General features: G+C 36.4%; 1 protein-coding gene across 1 annotated transcript in view; it reads right to left on the bottom strand.

Moving 5' to 3' along the window:
* MACROD2 (mono-ADP ribosylhydrolase 2) overlaps nt 1-23,306 on the bottom strand; it is a 1,942,726-nt gene that overhangs the window by 59,303 nt on the left and 1,860,117 nt on the right. The window contains exons 14-16 of the mRNA XM_045078428.1: nt 14,378-14,455; nt 683-757; nt 357-449 (exon numbers count right to left, since the gene is read on the bottom strand). Coding sequence (XP_044934363.1) covers nt 357-449; nt 683-757; nt 14,378-14,455 — 246 coding nt within the window. The remainder of the gene's footprint in view (nt 1-356; nt 450-682; nt 758-14,377; nt 14,456-23,306) is intronic.

Below are 23,306 nucleotides of genomic sequence, written 5' to 3'. Positions count from 1 at the left end.
TTTCTAAGATTCTTATCCATCTAGACCCATCTAGTCCATAATTTTGATTCTGTATAGGCTTTCTCAATACAATAATTTTTGTATTTCATGAGCTTTTAAATTAAATTGAAACAAATAATAATAAAAACAACAACAACAACTTCAAACTACTTGAAAGGGCAAAAAAACCGTTACAAGCCTCTTCTTTTGCTACTCCTAGATTTTGTTCTATGCTCACAAGTAGGTTCAGGATGAAAGACATGCTCATTTTCCCCTATACAGTCTGCCCTTGCGGGAGGGTAACTGATGGTTGCATTCTAGGCAGGAGTCCAAAGGAACTCTTCATTCTTGATGGGTCAATTTAAGAGCGGACCTACCTTTTTCACCTTCTTTGTCTTCTTGGTCATCTGCTAGAGGGATCACTTCCAGTTGCTCCACGGTCGTGGCATCTTCCTGGTTTGGTGAAAGCTCTAAAATGAAGGAGACAGAGGGAGACTCAGGGTGTTTTCATCAGAATCATTGAGAAAACACAGTGACCCCCTCCAAGTTTTGAGAGGCACACAGAGCAGAACACTATTGCCATACTCTGGTAATCACTGCCTAAAACATACACGCACACTCCTCACAAACAGCAGAATAGAGAGAAGTCATGGTTCATAGTTTCATCTCATTCTCAGATAACAAGGCATTCTGGTTTCAATACCTTCTGTTTCCATATATGAGCTCTGGGACTCTGCCTCAATTTTTATTTCATTCTTCGCTGAATCATGTTCTTGTCCTGTTAACAACAGTGATTGAAAAATAAAAGAAATGAGACATGCACAACTATAGGTTTGTCCCTGGTTTGAAAAAGTAAAACATTCAGAAGCCGTGTTTCCATCATGCATGGAGAGGCAGAGAACAGTTTCCAACGAAAGTGGGCAATTTTGCAAATCATCAAATTTATATCAGTTATTTTCTGAGAAATAGCCAGGTAATCAGGCAAAAACCTCTTCTTTGAACCGATTGGTGTAATTGCTGTTTAGCTTATCAATGCATTGAATGTTGACAGACACAATTTGGAAGTTTTGAAATTTTGAATAATCTCTGGATTGTGTGGGTTATCTATGTTTAATTTCCCTTTAAGATGTATAAATTTCCTGTACTGAGGATTCCTAGAAAACCAAAACACTGGTGTTCTTATTCTCCCATTAAAAGAGCATGAACAACTTAAGTAATGTGAGCGTGCGGGGATTGGGTCACCTAACAGCTCAAACCATTCTGTGAAGACACCTACTAAATATAGCAAAGGTCAGGAGAGAATTCAGCCAACTCTTGATTACTCCAAGGCTGATTATCTAGTAATGGTTTCTCTTCCACACCCCCCTGGCTTCTCCTCCTCCCTTCCCCTATAGAGTTTTGAATATTTAAGTGCTCATTAAGAGAGAAAATTGAAATCTGTCCATTTGCCTCATTTTAATGAAAGGTTTTATGCTGAGAATATACTTTTTTTTTTTTAAATGCTGAGAATATTTAACTATTGAATTAAAAAAATCCAGAGCTAGAGTTGGTTATTGGCATGAAGGGGATACAGAGGGACTTAGACTCTGCTGGGTACGTTCCTGCAATAGACTGTATTATTTTTTCAACTGGTCCCTACTTCTTTCTGTAAGAGGATTCAACACCATGTCTGTGACCATGTGACCTGCAGTGGCCCCTGTGGGACAGGCGTTTATTCCCACCTCACTGACATCAGACCTATGAGTGTGACCTGGTCTACAAAATGGCACAGCAACACACATGACATGTACTACATTTGAGTGGAAGCTTCAGGATCCTTTGCATGCTTCCTCCAACTTTTTTGCTCCTAAGAGAATGTGCCCCTTCAGTCTACATCCGGGGATGAAAGCACGTGGAGCAGAACCCAGTGGAAACACAACATGCCTTTGTGGTTATAAGCCAGTGGGACTTTTAGGATTATCTGTTACTCCAGCAAAGCTAACTGCTACAACCCTTTATCTTTACAGTTTCCTCCTTTATGCAACTATTCTTAAGCTGCCCACTCTATGGCTTCCCCTTTGTTCATGCTCTGCTAGCATGAACCCCCCCCAAAAAAAAGTTTTTTGACATCATTCCTCTTGAGCTCAATTTTAATCAAAAGAACCTAATAAAATAATTATAATGGAGGCATATTTATCTGTCTGATCATTGAAGCTAAATTTATCAAGCTGTCTTTGATGACTTTCTGTCATCACTCCTAAAATTCAGTGAAATGCTGTGTCTTGATGATTCTGCAAAATGTTCCTCTTTTCCCACTTTTCATTTTTCCTTCCCTTTTCCTCATTTAAGGATCTATTGTCTATCTCTTGGATCTGTCATTTGCTAGCTGAAATACCTTTTAAAACATGAGCTTGATCAAGATGTTTTTCCTGGTGATAAACCCCATTCACCTCCATTGCACTCCAGTGCTACTTAAACTATGGTCTGTGGGTAAGAAACACTGGAATTTTAAAAATATAGAAGTTCAGGCCTCATCTCAGATATAGAGTCAGATTCTGCATTTTAACAAGATTTCTAGCTGATCTGTATGTGCATTAAAGCTTGAGAAGCACTGGCCTTGGACATACGTGTATCTGCAAATTATTTATCCTATGAAAAATGCCAGACTTGGCCCAGACAGTTCACGTAGATTATCTTTAATTACATTAGCCCTGAAAGTAAGTATTGTGCTTCCCATTCTGGTTTCAAAATTTTCAACTACAAATTCTTTCTTCCTTTTTGTTTTGCTTGGAAATATCCTTATTTTACCTTTTAATTTTTAAACTGAAGTACACATTGCTTATAGTAAAACACCCAAGTCCTATATAACTTGAAGACTTTTCACATACACATACATGTATCAACTTGGGCACTTACCACCCAGAACAAGAACATTTCTAGCACCAGTGGCTCTGTCTGTTTGTACCAGTGGACACCCCGCAACAGGTAAAAGGCAATAGTTTTGTCTGTTTTTGAAACTCACAAAAATAGATTTCACTATATACACTCTTTTAGCTTGACTTTCCACATATTCTCTGTGAGATTAATCCCATTTGTTGTATATGTCCTTGTTTATTCTTTTTCATGGATGTATACTCTTCCACCATCCAAATATATTATGTTTTCATATGGGGCTAAACATATTTTATGTTTTCAGTTTGGGGCTATTATAAAGGACACTGCTAAAAAAAAATTCATGTGCGTTGTCTTCTGGTGGGTATACGTATTCATGTCACATGGGTATAAACTCAGGAGTGATACTGCTAAGTAATAGGCAACACATACGTTTGGCTTTACTAAATCCTGAAAAACAGCATTTGGAAGAGTGTGTTCCACTTTATAATCCCACTAGAAATGTATGAGAATTTCACGTGTGCCCTTTATCCTTTAGACAATGTCATGATATTACTAGTCACAAAATTCTCCAATATGGAAAAGAAAGTTGTGCGAAATCTTTTCCCCAAGAACCCACTTGTTCACCTTTAAGTACCATATAAAGTGATAAAACCACACTATTGGTCACTTATTCCACACCGTAATACATGCTTCTAAATGGCAGATACGCCAGGTGCTGGGAATAGATCTTAAATGAAACAGACACAATACTTGTCCTCAAAATGTATAACTGCAAGGAAAAAGGCACTAAATGTGCATAAAGTTCTTCTAGTAAGATGTGAAACAGAGTTCCAAATTTGTGAAAAAACTCATTTTTAGCAGATTTTTAGATCACAGGAAACTAAGAGGGATAACAAGTATATTGGACAACAAATTCCACACTGAATCACTCTTAGATTAAGTGAAACAAGAAGAATTTTGACAAGGATAAATGTCAAATTCTAAAATCAAGTTTATAAATTCAACTTCAAGGAATGAGATGGGAGGAAATCAATCCTATCTCGATAAAACCAGAACTACAGATTTTGTGTTCCACATTTACCCTAGATAAATACTGGATCCAGAATGACTGGATGGAGAGAAGGATTATAGCACATGGAGAGTGAAGGGGAGGGTGCCTGGGTGGCCCAGTCAGTTAAGCATCTGCCTTTAGCTCAGGTCATGATCCCAGGGTCCTGGGATTGAGTTCTGCATTGGGTTCCTTGCTTAGTGGGGAGCCTGCTTTCTCCCTCTGCCTGCTTTTCTCTTTATCTGCTGCTCCCTCTGCTTGTGTGTGTGTTTTTTCTCTCTCTCTCTGAAAAATAAATAAAATCTTAAAAAGGAAGAAAGAAAGAGAGAAAGAAAGAAAGAAAGAAAGAAAGAAAGAAAGAAAAAGAAGGGATTTTTTTCATTTATTTCCTGGCAAACATCTTGCGTGGATAGCTATTTCTAGCTATCCAAACATACAGGAGACTTAAAAATGAAACAATAAAAGAGGGGAATTATAGAAAGGGAAAATATTTTCATAGAAAATATATTCAGAAAAACAAAAAACAGTATTTTTGTGTTTGCAATGAACTCTAACAACTGATGAATAAGGAAACAAAAAGATGGATTAAATGAGAAGGAAATTATCTAAGACAAGCAGAAAACTTCTACAAGCCTAAAAACACAATGACATCATGAACATCAGCAAAGGGTGTCATAAAAGAGAATGAACACTATTCATAAATTAATGTTTTAGAAATCAAACTTTTGAATTAAAATTCACAAAGAGGGCAAAAGTTAGGGAGAAATGAAACATGAAAAGATGACAGATAAAGAGTACAGAAAATAGCAATAGAATTTCTAATGTGAGGATTAGAGGAAGTCTAAGCAACTGTATTTTTTTTGTGGTAGCAACCATTAAAAACATATTATGAGGTTTTCAAAGATTGTAGAACAGAGTATGATTTCATTTTTTGAAATTATATACTCATCTGCATTTTATATTTTACAACAAATACATATTATGTAATCTAATAATTATAATGAAAATTCAAAAAATAGAGAAAACTGCTTTCAGTGATATCATAGAAGAAAAATGTATAACTAAAATTTATAACTAAAATTTATAACTAAAAGGTGTTTGCGTCTAGCTAAATCTAGTTACTTTTGCTGGATGTCTATTTTACGTGAACTCTAAAAAACACCTGAGAAAGTCAGCTGTTGTACTAGTAGCTCTTTCTTCTTGAATGTTCCTCTTTTTTGTCTTTCGGCCAAATCACCTGCTTTTCCATTCTGTGTTCCAACCTACTCACCATTTTCTAAACACATCACTTTACTTCTTGATTTGTGTCCATTTCACACATGTTTTCACTGGTTGAAATACCCCTATGTCCCCCCTTCCTATCTGGTAAAATTCTCCTCATCTTTCAAAACTAAGTCATCAATTTTACCTTTCTTTGTAACATTTTCTGAATCACTGGACCGGATCAATCATTTTCGTTTTGCTTATTGAGTTCTTCTGCTCATTTATTTACTTATTATTCATCTTATTACACTGTATTATAGTTGTATCTGTTTGTTTCTCTTACCAGGTAATGAGCATTATGAACATAAAAACTATGCTTTATTCATATTTCTCCTCCCAGCACTTACTAATAAGGAGTGATCAATAAATGTCTATTTAATTTGCTGTCCATTATAGTACTGATCAATGTCTGCAAATAGTGATTAGGGACCAGAACTTACTTTCTACTGCATCCTTTAGAAACAAGGTAAGTGCCTTAGGCTGCTAAGCACTCTGTATACTACATTTATTGCAAAGAACCCCTAAAGAAGAACTTGAAGTATTAGGCTTCAAGTTCATTATCTCTTTATTTTTAAGGCTGTAGAACTAGATAATATCTTAGATTCCCTCTGTCTTTGGCATTATATGAGGATCTGTCTCCTGGTGAAGTTTCTAGTCACCACCAATGTTTGTTTATTGGGTGCATGACATTGAGACAGGACAATAACTGTTTGAGTGAGCCTCATTCTCTACCACTGTTGAGATAGGGACCAGACCATGACACCTATTCCTAGGTCCCTACTCAGACTCTTGACTTGTCATTTGCAATTGGGCTTTCTCTGCACAATGAAGGCAAAGAGTAGAGCATTCAGAGATCAGAAGCAGCCACTCTGTTTTCTTGCGTGTCCCCAGTCCCAGTGACCCATTTGATTAATCTTCAGAGGAATTCAATTACGGGTAGGACCTGAGGCCCCTGCTGATAAGGGGGGACTCCGTGAGGTGGCAGCCTAAAGCTCTTGATGAATACTAGGGATTTTCTCTTTGACTAGGAAAGCCTGGTACTTCACTTTGAGGATGAGAGTCCATTGCAAAGTTCTTGTGGAGTATTTCTCCCCTCTTGCCTTTTCACTTATCCCCATTCTTGATCTGTTTCAACCGATGTGCTTTACATATTTTGACAATCTTTTCTTGAAACAGAAATATATATATTTTCTTCTTTCTAATTTTTTCTGAAATAAAGTCAGTAAAAAGTGGGGGAAGGAAATGAGGTGCACCGCTTTGAAATCCAAGAATCATCATATTTGCTTATTCCTGAGCCAAGCCAGGACTGGGCATATTAAACAAAGAGGAGGTACTTGTGTGAGTTCCTTGCCCTGCACCCAAGCCTGCTGTGTGTTAATGACGACTCCAGGGGTCTCCAGCCCTTCTTCCTTTCTCTGCAGTGCACTCAGCCATTCCACATTCTGTCTTGCTTTCTTGACCCCATGGGGGCAAGCTTTATGTTTGCCTCTCCACATTCAGTCTAGTTGAATTCCACCCACTGTCCTCTGCTCTAATCCCTCCTGGCAGAGGAAACAAAGGAACATAAAGGGTCCCACAGTTTATATATATATTTTTATACAGTGAACTCAATCATCCATGCTAATGGGAGGGGACTATTAGAACAGATAATCCAAAAATCTATTCACTTTTCTTTTAGAAATAGATCATGTGATTATTTCTTGGAGCCCTGGTAATTAAGTTTGGCTCAAGCTAATGCTTTAAATAATTTGCATAAAAATTGGTCTGGGGCCATCAGTCTGGAACTAAACAATTCTAGAGGATAAACCTAAATGCACTCTGTAAATGGATGGTTTTGAACAATAGTAACAAGGGTATAGTTTTAATGTTTGCAGATTATTATATGCTTAAAATCTTCATAAGAACAAAGAATATGTTTCTTCTATGCTTGTCTTAAAGACAATGGAAATTGTGTCCTTTTATTAAACTTGAATCTTGATTGCTGCTTATATTCAAAATTTTATATGTTTACCATGGCTAAAAATAATCCAGTTTAAGAGCAAAAATTAAACCTGGATTATTGTGAATTTGATTATCTTCTAGACACCCTTCATTTTTTTTTCCTGGGGCCAAAAAAACTTATTACCTAATGTAAATTATTTCTAAAGTTATTTTTTCTTGCAGTTACAAAAGGATTGCAGTTTCCTTCTAGAAACATATAAAGAATTATGAATAATTTTAAAACTATAATTTACAGCTATAATAATTTTATAACTGTCACTATTAGTATTGTAAACTGCTATCTTTCTCTTGTGTGTGTACATATATATGTATATATGTATATATATGTGTATATACATATATATCTGTATATGCATACATATATATGTATCTGTATATACACGTGTGTGTGAGTCTTTGTGTAAGTGGCTCAATATACATATACACACACACACAAATATATAAATATATCCTGAGATCAAAATGAATTTACACTTTGATTTTGCTTTTTTAGTTCATATTTTTATAAGCATCTTACACTGTCATTAAAATTTCTTCAGAAGTTTTATTTTCACTTTATTTATTTATTTTTAAAATATTTTATTTATTTATTTGACAGAGAGAGAGATCACAAGTAGGCAGAGTGGCAGGCAGAGAGAGAAGGGGGAGGCAGGCTCCCTGCTGAGCAGAGAGCCCCATGCGGGGCTAGATCCCAGGACCTTGAGGTCATGACCTGAGCCAAAGGCAGAGGCTTAACCCACTGAGCTAACCACGCACTCCACAAGTTTTAATTTTAAAAGATGCAATATATTCCATGTTACGGATAAAATTTGGGCTGTCTCCCTTTTTTCCCCATTAAACATAGTATTATTGCAATGAAGATTTTTATAAATATATGTCTCCCTATTCTTGGTGGGTGTCACTTTAAGGCAAATTTCCTAAAGCATAATTCTAGGGAAAAAGTATGAACACATCATTTTTTATGAGATTTTGTCAAAATTGCTGATGAGGCAGTTATGTCTTTCAGTCTCCCATCGTGAACATGATTGGATACCCTACTCTCACCAGTCCTGTGTATTATCAATTCTACTTAAACTTAGCTGATATTCAAAAGAAGACACTGAAATCACGTTTTACTTGCATTTCTTTAAGAAACAAAGATATAGGTCTTCTCTTCATACCAATGACTATATTTCTTCTTTTTAAAAAAATTTTTTAAAAGATTTTATTTATTTATTTGAAGAGAGAGAGCACAAGCAGGGGGAGTGGCAGGCAGAGGGAGAAGTGGGCTCCCTCCTGAGCAAGAAGCCCAGTGAAGAAGTGGATCCCAGGACCCTGGAATCATGACCTGAGCCAAAGGCAGACACTTAACTGACTGAGCCACCCAGGCATCCCAGTTCTTCTTTTGTAAGAAGTTATAATTGAGTCCTTTGTCCATTTTCCTCTTCTTCTTTTTCTTTTTCTTATTGATTTATGAGCTCTTTTTTGTTTTCCTTAAGAAAATTGATTCTTTGTCCTTTAGTCTGAGGGCACTTTTCCCAGTAGTTTTTCTTTAGAATTTGATTATAATCTCTATCATGTCAAAATGTGTATATTTAGATTTAGCCATTTCTCTCTTTCATGACATATATTGACACATGCACATGCATATAGGAGATATATATGTATGCCTTTTTATAACATATGTATACAATCGTGATCGTGCGTTTTTATTTACAATTCAAAAAGCAATTCTTATTTCAAATTTTTTAAAAAATCACATTTATGTTCTTTTAGTCTTGTATTTTTAGTTTCATTTTTACATTTCATCTTTATTCCTCCTGTAATTTAACTTGGTGTAAGGAACGAGGTTGGGATTCAGGTTATTTTTCCAAATGGCCAACCAGTTGTCTTAATGCCATTTGTGGAGTCATCTGTCTTTGAAATGTCAGCCTGAAGATGTGCTAAAATCCCAGATCTGCTTTGGTCCATTTCTGAACTCTTTATTCTGTTTCATTGATTGACTTGCCTATTCCTACAGTAGGACTACACTGTTAATCATATTTCTCAAAGATTCCATATATTTTTAGTCTATTTATTCTGTCATCAACTGAAAATAATATAACTGTGAATCCCCCCATTGCATTTCTGATTGGATTTGATTCATATTGTATCATTTGACATATAAAAAACCATCATTATTATATAAAATCAGGGATTTAAATTTTTATTGAGGGTTTTTGCTAGAATTCTAACTGGATAGGTTCTAAAGTAGTTTCTCATATTTTCTTTTGATGTTTATTTCCCATATATACCTTTCTTGACTTTATATTTTTAATATTTATTTATTTATTTATTTTAAAGATTTTATTTACTTATTTGACAGAGAGAGAGAGATCACAAACAGGGAGAACAGCACGCAGTGGGATAGAGAGAAGCAGGCTCCCCGCTGAGCAGAGGGTCCAAAGAAGGGCTTGATCCCAGGACCCTGGGGTCATGATCTGAGCTAAAGGCAGATGCCTAACCAACTGAGCCACCCAGGCAAACCCTAACTATATTTTTCAAACATTTACTATTTTTCTTTAAGATTTTATTATTTATTTGAGAGAGAGAGACTGAGTAATAGAGAGAGAAAGAGAAAGAACACAAGCCAGGAGGAAGAGAGAGAGAGGGAGAGGGAGAAGCAGACTTTCAGCTGAGGAGGGAGCCCAATGAGGGACTCAATCCCAGGACCATGAGATCATGACCTGAGCTGAAGGCAGATGCATAACTGACTGAGCCACCCAACACCCCTATTTTAAAAAATTAATTCAACATAACTGGTTTTTACACTTAATAAATTAACCTAATTACATTTCCTGTCATAATTTTTGCCTGTGTTTCTGTTAACTTATTTGATACATTGTGCTTTTCTTACACTGCTACTTAATTTTTTTATTTGAGTTATTGAAAATACTCATTCTGTGGTATGAAATGTACCAGGAAATTGAGAGAGTAAGATCTCTTCCTTTAATTCTATTGTGATTTATTTCTATTTGTGATTATCATCAGGATTTTCAAAGGTATTCTTAACCCTAACTTAAATTATCAGAATCTGTAGCAGAGCAGGATTTTCAGTTTTTGAGTACCTTTATTGAAATCAGCATTCTGTGCAACCTTCCCTGCTCCCCACCCTAATCTTTGCTTTATAAACTCTGACATTGATACTTCCTTCCTTTTCTTTCCCTCCTTCTCTGCCTTTCTTCCTTCCTCTTTTAACTATTCTCTAAAAATGCCACGAAATATAGGAAAGTGCACCAACAACATAGAGAGTTCAGTTAAATAACCAAAAGCAAATAGAAAAACTATATATCCTTATTGAAACTGGATATCCATCCAGTCCAGAAACCCAGATCATGGGCCAATTAGAACCTCCTCCTTAATCACCAAAATTTAATCAGCAACCTAATCAGAGTAATCACTACCTAGATTTTCTTTATCATTTTCCCAACTCAAGCATGTCTTTCTAAATAGTATCATTATGTTTTCCTCCTTTTCAAACTTGATATAAGTGAGACTGTACAATATATGTGCTTCTGTACCTTCTTTAATTTAACATTATCCAAGTTTGAGCCTGTTATTTTAGTTTGCAGTTTCCAATGAGACATTGGCTTCTTCTTTCTATCTATTCCTCTGTATGCAAGTTATCTTTTCCCTCTGATTATTTTTCAATTTTTTCTGTTTATCACTGAATTGAGTAAGTTGATGACAATGGGCTTAGTTATAATTTCATTTATGTTTCTTGTGCTTCAGGGTCACAGAACTTCTTGAATATATGGGCTCACAGTTTTCATCAAAGATTTGAAAATTTTCAATTATTTTTACTTCAAATATTTTTTCTGTCTCCCTTCCCATGCTTTGCCTTCAGAGAGTTCAGTTTATATATATTGGGCAAGGAATTACCTTTAAAGTTCTTTCATAGCTCACTGATGATCTTTTCATTGTTCAATTGTTTATTCTCTCTGTGTTTCAATTTGGATAGTTTCTATTGCTACATCTTCAAATTTGCCAACCCTTTCTTCTGCAGTGACTAATCTGCATTATTACCATCAAGTGCAGTTTTCATTTCAGACATTCAGTTTTTCATCTCTAGAAGTTCAATTTGGGTTATTTTATGCCTTTAATGTCTCTTGTGTGGACAATCTATCTTTTAACTTTCAGAAAATATGGAATACAATTATAACTTTTAATATTATACTATCTGTGCCATTAATTACACTATCTGTATGATTTCTTTTTTTTTTTTTTTAACATTTTATTTATTTATTTGACAGACAGAGATCACAAATAGCCAGAGAGGTAGGCAGGGGTTGGGGGGAAGCAAGCCCCCTGCTGAACAGAGAGCCCGATGCAGGGCTCAATCCCTGGTCCCTGGGATCAGGACCTGAGCCAAAGGCAGAGGCTTTAACCCACTGAGCCACCCAGGTGCCCCTCATTTCTGAGTTGATTTCTATTAATTGAGTTTTCTTCTCTTATGGGTCACACTTTCCTGCTTCTTGTCAAGAATTGGTATCATCAGTATTCATTTAGACTTACTGAATAGTTACCATTTACTTTGTTTTTAATTCTTTTCTTTCATCTTTTTCCTTCTATCTGAGATCAATACCCTCCTACCCAAAGAAAACACCAAAATTGTCTGTTGGTGAATTTTTCTTTTCTTTTTTTGGGGGGGAGGGCTGAAATATCCCTGATTAACTTTTATTCTTGAAACACACATTTTCCTTGAGTATAGAATTCTTGGTTGGTAACTATCATGCTGTATGTCTTATTATTTCCATTGTATTTATTAAAAGTCAGCTATCAGTCTGTTTAAAGATTGCTTTTTAGATGTTCTGTTTATCTTTGATTTTCAGCAGTTGTACAATGATGGGCCTACTTATGGATTTATTTTTCTTAGAGTTCAAAGGGCTTTGAAACACGTGGCCTGATATCCTTCATCATGTAGAACATTTCTCAGCATAATTTCCTGAAATACTTTTTCTGCCCAATTCCATCTTTCCTTTCTGTCTGGGACTCCAATTACATTTGTTATAGACTTTACCACTTTTTCCTCTGTATTTGTTCCCTTTCTTTAGTGTTTGCCATCCTTTTTTTTCTCTCTGCTATTTTTTTTTTAAATATATTCTTATGACTTAACTTCCAGTGCACAAATTCTCTTTCATCTGTGTCTAAAACATAGTCAAGCTTTGAATCTATTCATTGAATTCTTCATTTAAGTTATGGCATCTTTCACATCTAGATTTTCTTTTCTCATTTCTTTTTTTTTTTTTTTAAGATTTTATTTATTTTTTTGACAGAGAGAGAGAGAAAGCATGAGTGGGGGGCAGGGGTAGAGGGAGAGGGAGAAGCAGACTCTCTGCTGAGCAGTGAGCCCGACACGGAGTTTGATCCCAGGACCCTGAGATCATGACCTGAGCAGAAGGCAGATGCTTAACCCACTGAGCCACCCAGGCGTCCCTTTCTTTTCTTTTGTGTTGTTTTGAATTTCTATTTTGCAGCTAAATTTTTCAATCTTGTCTTTATCCCCCATAATAGTCAACAAAATTATGTTATATATTATGTGTATAACTCTAATATTTTTAGACCAAATGGCCTGTTTCTCTTGATTGTTTTTATGTTTCCTTGTTTCATTTTTTTCTGGCTATTTTTCTGTGTGTGCTGGACATGCTGAAAATCATGTTAAAAACTCATTTTTGTAAATGGTTTGAAACCCACAACACTCTTTTTTAACTTAGTAAATGTTTTACATTTGTTTTTCTCAGGTGCCAGTAGGGACTAGCAATCTGGGTTGATCTTAATTTAATTTGAGGATTGCGAAGATTCAAAGCTGGGCAGCAGTCTTTCAGAAAACTGGTCTCCTGCTGGTTCATTCTTTCTGCTAGGATACATAACTTTAGGGTTTCAACACAAAGACCAGGGGGTTTAGAATGGTCCCTTGCCCTTTTCAATGGCACTCTGGATGGATACCGTTTGTAGAATCAACAAATCACTTAAGATAAAAACAGCTTCAAGTTCTGAATTCACATCTCTGGATATCTGTTTTCTCCCAGAATGTAGCCTGAAAATTCTTCATTATCTTGTTAGCTCTTTGATGCCTATAAACGGACTCCATAAATTTTCGTTTTCGTTTTTGGTGTAGCTTTTCCAAGTCATCTTCAAGGAGAGTAATGGTGTAAGTTATTTAGACTTTCATTGCTGAAAGCAGAAGTCTCTCCTCTTTCTTTCTCATTTTAAAACAACATATATTTTTCAAAGATAAAAGCACACATTTAATTAAGATATTCTGATACTAATTTTGAAGCAATTATTTCAACGTTTTCATACATTTAATGAGTGTCTTATCACACATGCCTTTCCAAGTGTGCCTTTCTCAGTCTTGACTTTTTCCTTCCTTTCTATATTTATTGTTTTTGCACAGGATTTCTGTTAGTTTATTCCAGAAGGATACTTGGGTGGTATATTTTCTTAATCTATGTATCCCTGAGAAAATATTACTCCTGACTTCATGTATGAGTAATAACTTTACTAAATATAGAAACTGTGTCCTTTCCAGCAATGGAAATGTTATTCCATTTCATCTAGTATTTAGAATTGTAGAAGAAGAAAGAAAGCTAAGGCTAATCTGATTTTGCTGATTTTGTTTGCAACCTGATTTTCCTATATGCTTTATAAGCCTTTCTTTATCATTGATCTTCAGAAAGTCCATGAGGCTTTGTAGACTTCTGTTCCTGTTTGAGTTTTCAGTACTGTTGTCTATAAATACGTGTACTCTTGTGTTTTGGGTGGAGAAACTGGTTTACATTAGGAAAGCTGCTTTTCTGTTATTTGTCTAATGATTGTTTCATTTCTGTTTGTTCTAGTCTCTCTTCTTTGTATTCCAAGGATATGTAGATTTAACCACCTAGCTCTATTGTCTATAGGAGTCCCATTTTTCTCATTATTATCGTTTCTTCATTTCTGTAGTTGCAAACCCAATGCCCATAGAGCTTAGGCAGGTAACAAAAATAAAGTCAGCCTGGTACAAAAATAGTGAGTGATGAGGATTGTGGAGAGCAAATTTCCTTTCTAAACTTGGCAGCTACCAGTCACTTGACATTCATAGCTAATAAAATATTACCAGATACCATTTTTTCTCCCCCAAAACTAAAATCTGTTTTTTAAAATATAATGTTTCTCAGAAGAAGAAAACAAATAAAAAAGGACCTCACAACTTACCATTAGGTTGATCTTGGTCACACACAGAATGATCTGTCACTTCATTGTCTTTTACAATATTGTCGTCCTTTGCAGAATCTGCCACAACAAATAAGCAAAACCTCTAGTCAGCACTTTTAACTGGGAAACAGAGCAGCTGCCAGCACTGTCATGATATATCTATCTTTGGGGCATGGAATTTATTATTTTTAGAAAATGCCCTTAGAATACTTAAATATTTTTATAAATAACTAAGCTATTCCTAAAGTACTGCAGAATAGATCTTGTACAAAGTGTACAAAGGTAAGGGTGATAGAAATTTGGTTGGGTTATCTTTTTGCAACAAAGAAGAAAATATAAGCAGGCCTTTATGCATTAGTGAAAGTCCTTGGAGGATTGTGCAAAAGGATATGAAAGGAAGGCAAAATAGAGGAGATTAAAGGAATATCAATTTTAATGTTCTTAATGCGTCCATTACTGCAATTGTTCATATATGGGAGCCTTGAGTCCTTGAAAGAGCCAGATGTAGAGCTTTGAAATCCAGCTGTAATTAAGTTCATCTTCCTGAGGAACACTACCAGTAGAACAATAGCACAGGGGAATGCAAACCTTCTGTTCTGTGCAATTTCATCCTCTCCCTCGTATAGCACATTTAAATGTGAAATCAGTATAAATTCACGTTTTATTTTTTTGTTACAGGATATACTTGCAGGAAATAACGTGGCCAAATAGGTTTCAGTGACCATGGACTCTTCCAAGACTACACGGGATTCCTCGTTGGTTTCTGAGGGCTCTCTGTAGGCTCTTTAGAAAGCCATCAGAAAGAGCATGTGAATGGTCGGTGGGAAGACAGAAAATGGGTCTTTCATTCATTCCAAAAGTATTTATTAAGGGCCAACCCTATGCCAGATACTTCTTGAGGCTAGGGAGTCAATAGTGATTGACTCTACTCTCATAGAGGTTACAATCTAGGGGATATTTTTCATGCAGCTATAAGAGTGGTAATCTAAAGATATCTAAAAGCCATGACCTAATACGGTAGGCATATGGCCATGGAGCACACTGGGGATGGCAGACTGAGACCCCCATTACAAATGGGTTCTCTACTGAGTTCACATTGCTCCACTGAGTCGTTACTCTGAACAGAGCTGAATAGATGGAGTCTCAAATCCTTCTTTCTTTGTGTCCTTATTCCTTTTCCCTCTCTCCCTCCCCCGATAAGGAGGTCATTTCAAACAATGCAGTTTGGAATATTATGAAAAAGTTTGTTTCTTGAACCTGCCACAAGCAACATTTGATGGACAAGTGAGAAACCTGGGTAGTTAACATATGATTCAAATTTAATAACCAGTGAAGCAAGCATACACCCAAAGTGTATGATTTTAATTAACTGCAAATAATTCCCCCAAGGCAAATGTTTAATTATCTGCACAGCTTCTTATTTCTTTCTGAGACTGACAATAAGTTTCAAAGTCCAAATTTGGAAGCAAAACTGAGCACAGACACATTTTCCAAACTGTTCTCTCACTCTAGTCAAATTGTTTTAAACCAGTTCCCATTAAAACATGCCTTTTTAATTTTGGCTCTAACATGTGGATTTTAAAAAACAAAAACAACAAACCTTGAATACTTTTGTCCACATTAACACTGAAAGTGAACAATTATTTTAAAAAGGTACTATATGAATCAGGCTCAATTTTAATTTTGAAAATTTTACTTATTTATAGAGAATGGCATCATTTGATATGCAGGCTTGGGCAATATTCATTTCTCTCAACATTAATGTTTTAAGATTATCCAAGATTTTTTTTGCATGTAGTTAAAATGTGTTCATTTATACTCGACAATAATTCATTATGCTTTATAATTTACATAAACATTATGTTCCATGCATTAAATATTATATAAAAAATGTCTTTTAAAAAGTGATTTACATTAGGTTTATGGATTTATGGTCTAATGATTCACATAAGATGGGTGAAAATAGTTGAAAAATTAATCTCTGGACTGTCACCAATATCTGTCTTTCGAGCAAATTAATTGACCCTTCAGTTTCAATTTCCTTGGAGAGTTGTTTTAACATTGCTAAGGTACCTTCAGATCTTAAGTGTTCTAATCTATATATAATGTTTTGTTGAATCTAAGACACCATCAATTGTCATTTTCACTATTAACTTCGTGTAGGCAGGAAAAAAAAATGCTACCAAATGAACCGTAATACACTATTAATTTAAGAATGTGTCCTAATTTTAGAAATAAAATCTACAAAGGACTATATATATATATATATATATATATATATATATATCCTAGATATATAATGTTTGAGCACATTCTCTGTGGACACAAATACATGTCTTTCTGTGATGCCAAGTATTTCCTATCAACCTGACCCATCACCAAACCCACAAGTTGCTTTTGTTTTGTATTTGAAATGGTTCCACTTGCATATACAGCAATAAAACAGGATAAAAGCTAGAAGCCCATGACAGCATCCACACATGACTATGTGGCTGTGAGATTGTTTCCACTGAAGTTTCTCTCTTCTCAAAGGCCTCTTTGAATTCCTAGTCACATGAACCTTGGCAAGACTGGATATGGTCCTGAATGTTTTAAATCATAGATCTTATTATGTTAGACTTAGTTGCAGGTTTGAAATGACAGTGGAGCTTTTCTGACTAGGAGGTGATGAATACTGCACTGCATATATATATATAATTATTATTCATAATAAGAAAGAACACATATTGATATATATGGTCACTAAAAAAGCTTATTTTTCTATGTAAGTTCTATAAACTACCGTGAAAAATATAGTTGTATATACTAAATTCTTGCAGCCCCTCAAATTCATATTTTATTTAATTCCAAAATTTATCATTTTGTAATATTCAAAAAATGTAAAGGACTTACCACCTAATTCTGAGATTCAGTCAATGCTATTTTAATAGCAGAGAACTGGAATTAAATATATATGCAGACTGTGACTTTCAAAATCTTTAAGGTCAATGTTCTATTAGAAAATTTTTCAAATGCAAATATTAAGTCAAATGTTTGAGCCAAAGTTCTAAAGATAGATTATCTTTTAAGATTAACAAGAATAAAAAAGAAATACTTCCATACAGTAAAAAAAATTTTCTCATTTAGAAAGTTGAAAAAGGTTTAAGAGTAGTTAAAATAGATTAAAATTTTAAAAAACATAAATTCTAAAAAGCAGGTAATTTTTAATATAGTCAATTACCCCATGTCTATATAAAACAATACAAGTATAGATTGAAGATGTGATGATAAGCAATGAAACTATTGCATTTTTTAAAAAGATTTTACTTATTTGACAGAGAAAGAGATCAGAAGTAGGCAGAGAGTCAGGCAGAAGCGGGCTCCCTGCTGAGCAGAGAGCCCAATGTGGGGTTCTATCCCATGACTCTGAAATCATGACCTGAGCCAAAGACAAAGGCTTAACACACTGAGCCACCCAGGTACCCCACTATTGCATTTTTAATAAACAGCTAAACTGTAAATCAAAATAGGTACTATCTCTTTTGAAAATGTCCCCTTACAATAAAAGTTCTTACCCTTAATTAAGAACTTAGTTCTTAACTCCTAGATATATTCTAGAGGAATAAATTGATATGTAAAATGTGTACATATATTGTCATATTAACTTATTTAGAAGGAGATAGTTTCCATCATGTTTTCATAGGACCCATGACCCTGACAAGACTAAAAATAACTAGAATATTTATATCTTAATGCCAGTGAAACAGCCATTTTACAAAAGGTTTTTAGGATTATAATTGAGAAGCAGCTACAGAATTTGATGCCCACTCCATGAATTCATCAATGACAGCACTTCTTGAATTCTTTTTATTTTTTTTTAAAGATTTATTTATTTGTTTGACACAGAGAGAGAGGGAGAGAGAGCACAAGTAGATTGAGCGGCAGGCAGAGGGAGAAGGAGAAGCAGGCTGTCTGCTGAGCAGGGAGCCCAAGGTGGGGCTCAATCCCAGGACCCTGGGATCATGACCTGAGCTGAAGGCAGCTCTTAACCAACTGAGCCAACCAGGTGCCCCACTTTGTGAATTCTTAAGGTAGATTTGACTTGAGAAAAGAGCTAAAAACATATACAGATGTGTTTAACAAATGAAGAGGACAATCCAGCTGGTAAACAACATTTTGGACCAAAATCTGAAATATCTATAAAGTATAAAATCGAACAGATGATTAACTGCCTTTGAAAATATTTTCAAGTCAGAGGATGTACAAAATCCATCTAGTAAGAAAGGTAATCCCTGACTACTATGGAGAGTTGCGGTAGGTGGTCACTTTGGTATAAAAGTTCCAAGGGGTCTGAACAAAATAAGTGTTACGTACAAACACCTATGCCTGAAATATTTGCTCTGTAGCCTGTAAACATTCACCCGTGAGTCTCTTACCTTGCACAGAAACCACAATCACCTGGATTTCCTCTGGTTCTTGTAAACTGATTCGATTATACCAAGCAAAACATTTATCCTGGCCTGCTCATTTGAATCGCTGGTTTATTATGTGAAGCAATTAGAATAAAGTAGTTTTTCTTCCATCTGAACAGTATGTTTATCCACCATAAACTAGCATCTCCACAGCTGATTATGGTCTCATTGAAGCTTTGCAGGGACTATTCCTCTACATAGGAGAAATGTATCCTGCAATACTTTCCTAGAGTATTCAGATGGCAATGATCTAAACTATGCTCGGTCCCAGTGCAGCTGGACATACAAGGCTGATCTATATTTACCTGTAAAGTTACCAGGTCCATAGGACAGGACATTGCCCTGAGCATTGGGAGGCCAGACTGGGCTGTGGTCGGTCATTTGTCTTCATTGTGCAATCATTAACCCCCATTAAAATGGGGCCAATTATTCCCAAAGTTCTCGAATGCAGCTACTAACCGTCTCTGAGGCAGGGCTGGGAAAACTACCACCATGTACCACTAACTTTGTTTCTATTAGAAAACACACACCAGATTCCAAACAGTAACTTGTGTTAACCAGGGAATTCCTACATTGGAGGGGTTATTTTTCTACAGGTTGTTACTGAAAATACAAGCAAATAAGAGGGTCAATCATGATGGATGGACGCTCGCTTGGGGTTGTGATCCTAGATTCACAATATAAAGCTTCGTAACTTAGGAAAACCCATTCACCTTACAATGTCTCAGTTTCTACACCTAGGAACTGAGGTTGTTGAGCTAGATAATCTCTCTCAGTACCTTTCAAGGCTAATCTGCTGATTTGTTCAAATTATCTCTTTGTTCTGACAACACCTCTCTGAAAACATTCAGGCTTCCCTCGTTATCTGCCTACCTGAGTTGGACTCTTCTCACTCTGAGATTTTTACTATTAATAAAATAAAGGTTAATGGTGGGGGAAGTATTGCTGTGTGACATCGGTGCCACACTGGCCATCGTTAACTCTGTGACTTGACGAAGAGTCATCACAGTGTCTAATAGAACAGCTGGATATGAAGCCAGGCTGGACCATGATGGAAAAAGAAATGCTTAATTACCCTTTTCCATCAAGTTAATTTTTCCCCCTTGGCAATGTAAACAAAGGCAAATCTGTTCTTGTTTCCAGTTGTCTGTGACCTGCTATCCTTGACCCCCATCCTTCTGATCCCTTTCTGATTTTGCCTCCCTCTTTCTTGCTAAGCCTTGCACAGCCGGATTTCTTGACAGCCCCCCTCTTCTTTTTAAAAAAAAATCTGACCAAACCACAGGCATGAAGAGTAGCTATGGTTCTAGGTAGACACTGACTTGTAATTCTATTAAAATGTTCATCTATAAATCAGGGAGTGTTTTATTTATACTTTTTAATTCAATCTGATAATGGAAAGTCTTCGAAAGAACATTCCTTTTGGAGAAGTGATAAAGGCTTTCTGGAACCTAACTCTGGGCAGAGTCACAGACTGGCCTTTACTTCTCAGTTATTTTATTTTGTGGAGAAGCTGAGACAGTAGACAGAGTCTATCCCCAGATTCATAAATGCTTCAACTTCTGGGCTCAGGTTCTTTTTGGCCCGATGCTTGGGGAGTGTGGCTGGGATGCCGGGGATGCAACACTGCTGAGAGCCAGAGGAATTTCCTACGTTCCTAATGGACTGAGTCAAAACTCACCCTTTTGGAGCAGTCTTTATTCGAGTCTTATTGCCCAACTGATGTAAAGGGATGTATTTAGAAACTAACATAAGCATTTGAACCTTTCACGGGAGTTACCCATTTCATGGGAACTTCAAAGACCTGGATGAAGCACTTACTTGCTCCTCCTATCTAGAAGGACCCACAAACCCATCCAAATGAAAATGGATGTATTTACTTTTCTCAGTTATTTTTTTCTTCAGTGTTCCACTAGGCTACTGAATACAATTCTAGAGTATGAATGGCCTCAGAGTGGTTCACTCTGTAGACCTACCACAAACTAGTTTACCATTGTGTCTATTATTGGATGTTCAAATTAATCCAATTTCCTGCCATTCTAAATAATCCTATGTTGTTGTGCTATTGGGTATCCCAATACTGGATTCACTCTACTCTTCTTTCTCTTATATCTTCCCAGCCCACGCCCACCTCTGAGGTCTAGAGAGTTTAGATCTCTCTCTATCTAAGCCTCATGGTGGAAAATGCCCCACCAATATCGCACTGGGCTCCTCCTGAGATCACAGCAAATGGTTTCAGGAGATGGGTTCCTTTCTGAGACTCTGAGGGCATTTTTCCTTGGATGAACCAGAAGTATCCAACAGATAATACCCAGCTAGAGACTCCCCCAAAGGATTCAGGAGATATGACCTGATTCCTTAACTCTTTGGGAGACAATTCTGAATGTGCTCTATACTTTTTAGAGAAATAGAGTCCCAGTTCCTCTCATTCATGTACCCTCTTTTGGCTGTTCTCTCCCTCCATTCCTTACTGTGCTTCCTGGAACCACCTCTCAAATAAACCATTTGCCCCCATATCCTCGTCTGAGAATTTTGCTTTTGGAGACTCCAAACCAAGACAGCCAAGCTAGTCATTAACCTGTCTCCTACTACTCAGCAGCAAAAATGTGAATGTTTACCTCATTCTGATTTACAGCCTTCTTGTGCCATGCTGCCTTTAATTAGGGAATGATAGGGAAAGTGTCTGCCCCCTGACTAGGGAAAGATGGGAAAAGAAGTTGCCATGCCTGGCACCATATAATTCTAAAAGCTGGGTCACAGATGATTGGTGAGGGACTGGCCCTGGGTGGTCATCTGTGGGTTGGCCAATAGACCTAAGGGTGGTCTGATAGGACACCTCCACCTTCCACGAGAGAATTAATATTAGATTATGCTGAGAGGAATCTGTTAGTTCTTTAGGAATGTATTAATCTGGGAGCATTTGATGGTAAAATAGGCCAAGTTTCAAAGCCTTGAGTGGTTTAAAGGCAGAGATTCACTGAAAGAGAAGGGAGGAAACACAAGCTGCTGACAGGGTAGAACAAAGAAGCATAATGAGTCATCTAGTGGCTTTAGAAGAGTAGAAAAGGGAAAGAAGGTAGTAAGCTTTTGATGCTCCTTGAGTAGACAGCTATTTGACGAATTACTGAGAACCTGGAGGAACTGCTTTAGCTGGTGTTGCCTCCAGAGGACCCAGTCCTTGGGGTTGCTGAAGTGGTTTACTTCCTCGCTGACTTTCCTTCCAATAACAGTAACCCCAGTGTGTGTCGCTTCTGCAGAACTTGGGAGAGTTGGGCCTCACTCCCTTTGTAGTTCTTGCAAGTTCATTATCTAATTTTAACATGTACAGATACACCAAACATCTCTAAAGTGCTTTTTACAAACACTACTTTTAGAAGTATGGCATTCTTTTAGATCCATTTTTTAAAAACACTCACCTTTATAGGCATTTCAAACGTACAGCACCCCCATGAACCTTGTACACAGATTGCAAAATACTGAACCAAGAAACTTAGAGAAAGTTAAAGAGGGGAACAGCCTGGTCATGCAGAATAAAACAAGTTCAGTAAATTTCATTTTCTGATATGACCCTGGTGGGGGAAAAATCAGGTGACATCTGGTATTACAGGAAATGGGGTGTATAGAGGCATTGGTATGATGAAGGCAATGTTTTGCCTCATAAACTGAGAAAAATGTGTTAAAACAAAATACTGCAAAATGTGATTTTAAGAGGGTCTTGGGAAGTATACTAAGGATTCACTCAAAAGTGTTCTTTTTTATTTCCAGGAAGAAATAAATAATATAATAATTTACTTTAATTCTACTACTGTTTTACACTAGATTTAACTGTGAGTTCTAAAAATAATTTTAATAGATTTTTCTAATGTAATGACCAACTATATTAGTCTTCTTGGGTTGCCATAACAAAACACCAGAAACTGAGTGGCCTAAACAACAGAAATTTGTTTGTTTCTATCTCTGGAGGCTAGAAGTCCAAGATCAAGGTATACTAACTGATTTCGTCTCAGATGGGGGCACTCTTCCCGCTTTGCAGTAGGCTGCCTTCTTAACTCTGTTCTCACGTGGACCAGCGTGTGTGCAAATGGAAACTCAGAGATCTCTCTTTCTTCCTTTTCTTAAAAAGGCCACTGAGGGCTCCACCCTGGAGACCTACTCTAAACTCAGTTGTCTTCCAAAGGCCCCCATCTCCAAATACCATCATGCTGGGGGCTAGGACTCCCCATTGGATATTTCTATTTGGGGAAGACACAAGCATTCCCTCCATAACACTGACATGTGCATTTCTGTGTTTCGGTGACTTATTTAACTTTTTTTTTTTTTTTTTTTTTTAAGGTTTTAAGTAGTCTACATCCAACGTGGAGCTTATACCTACAACCCTGAGATCAAGAGTCACACGCTCCACTGACTGAGCCAGCCAGGCACCCCTCAATTTTGAATGTGAGCTATTCAAGTTGATACTCCTGTTGCCCCTCAGAATT

This window comes from Mustela putorius, unplaced genomic scaffold, assembly GCF_011764305.1.
Source record: "Mustela putorius furo isolate JIRA1106 unplaced genomic scaffold, ASM1176430v1.1 tig00000253_pilon_pilon_pilon, whole genome shotgun sequence".
Lineage (NCBI taxonomy): Eukaryota > Metazoa > Chordata > Mammalia > Carnivora > Mustelidae > Mustela > Mustela putorius.
Note: the sequence above shows the minus strand (reverse complement) of the source record. Positions and strands in the feature narration are given on the sequence as shown.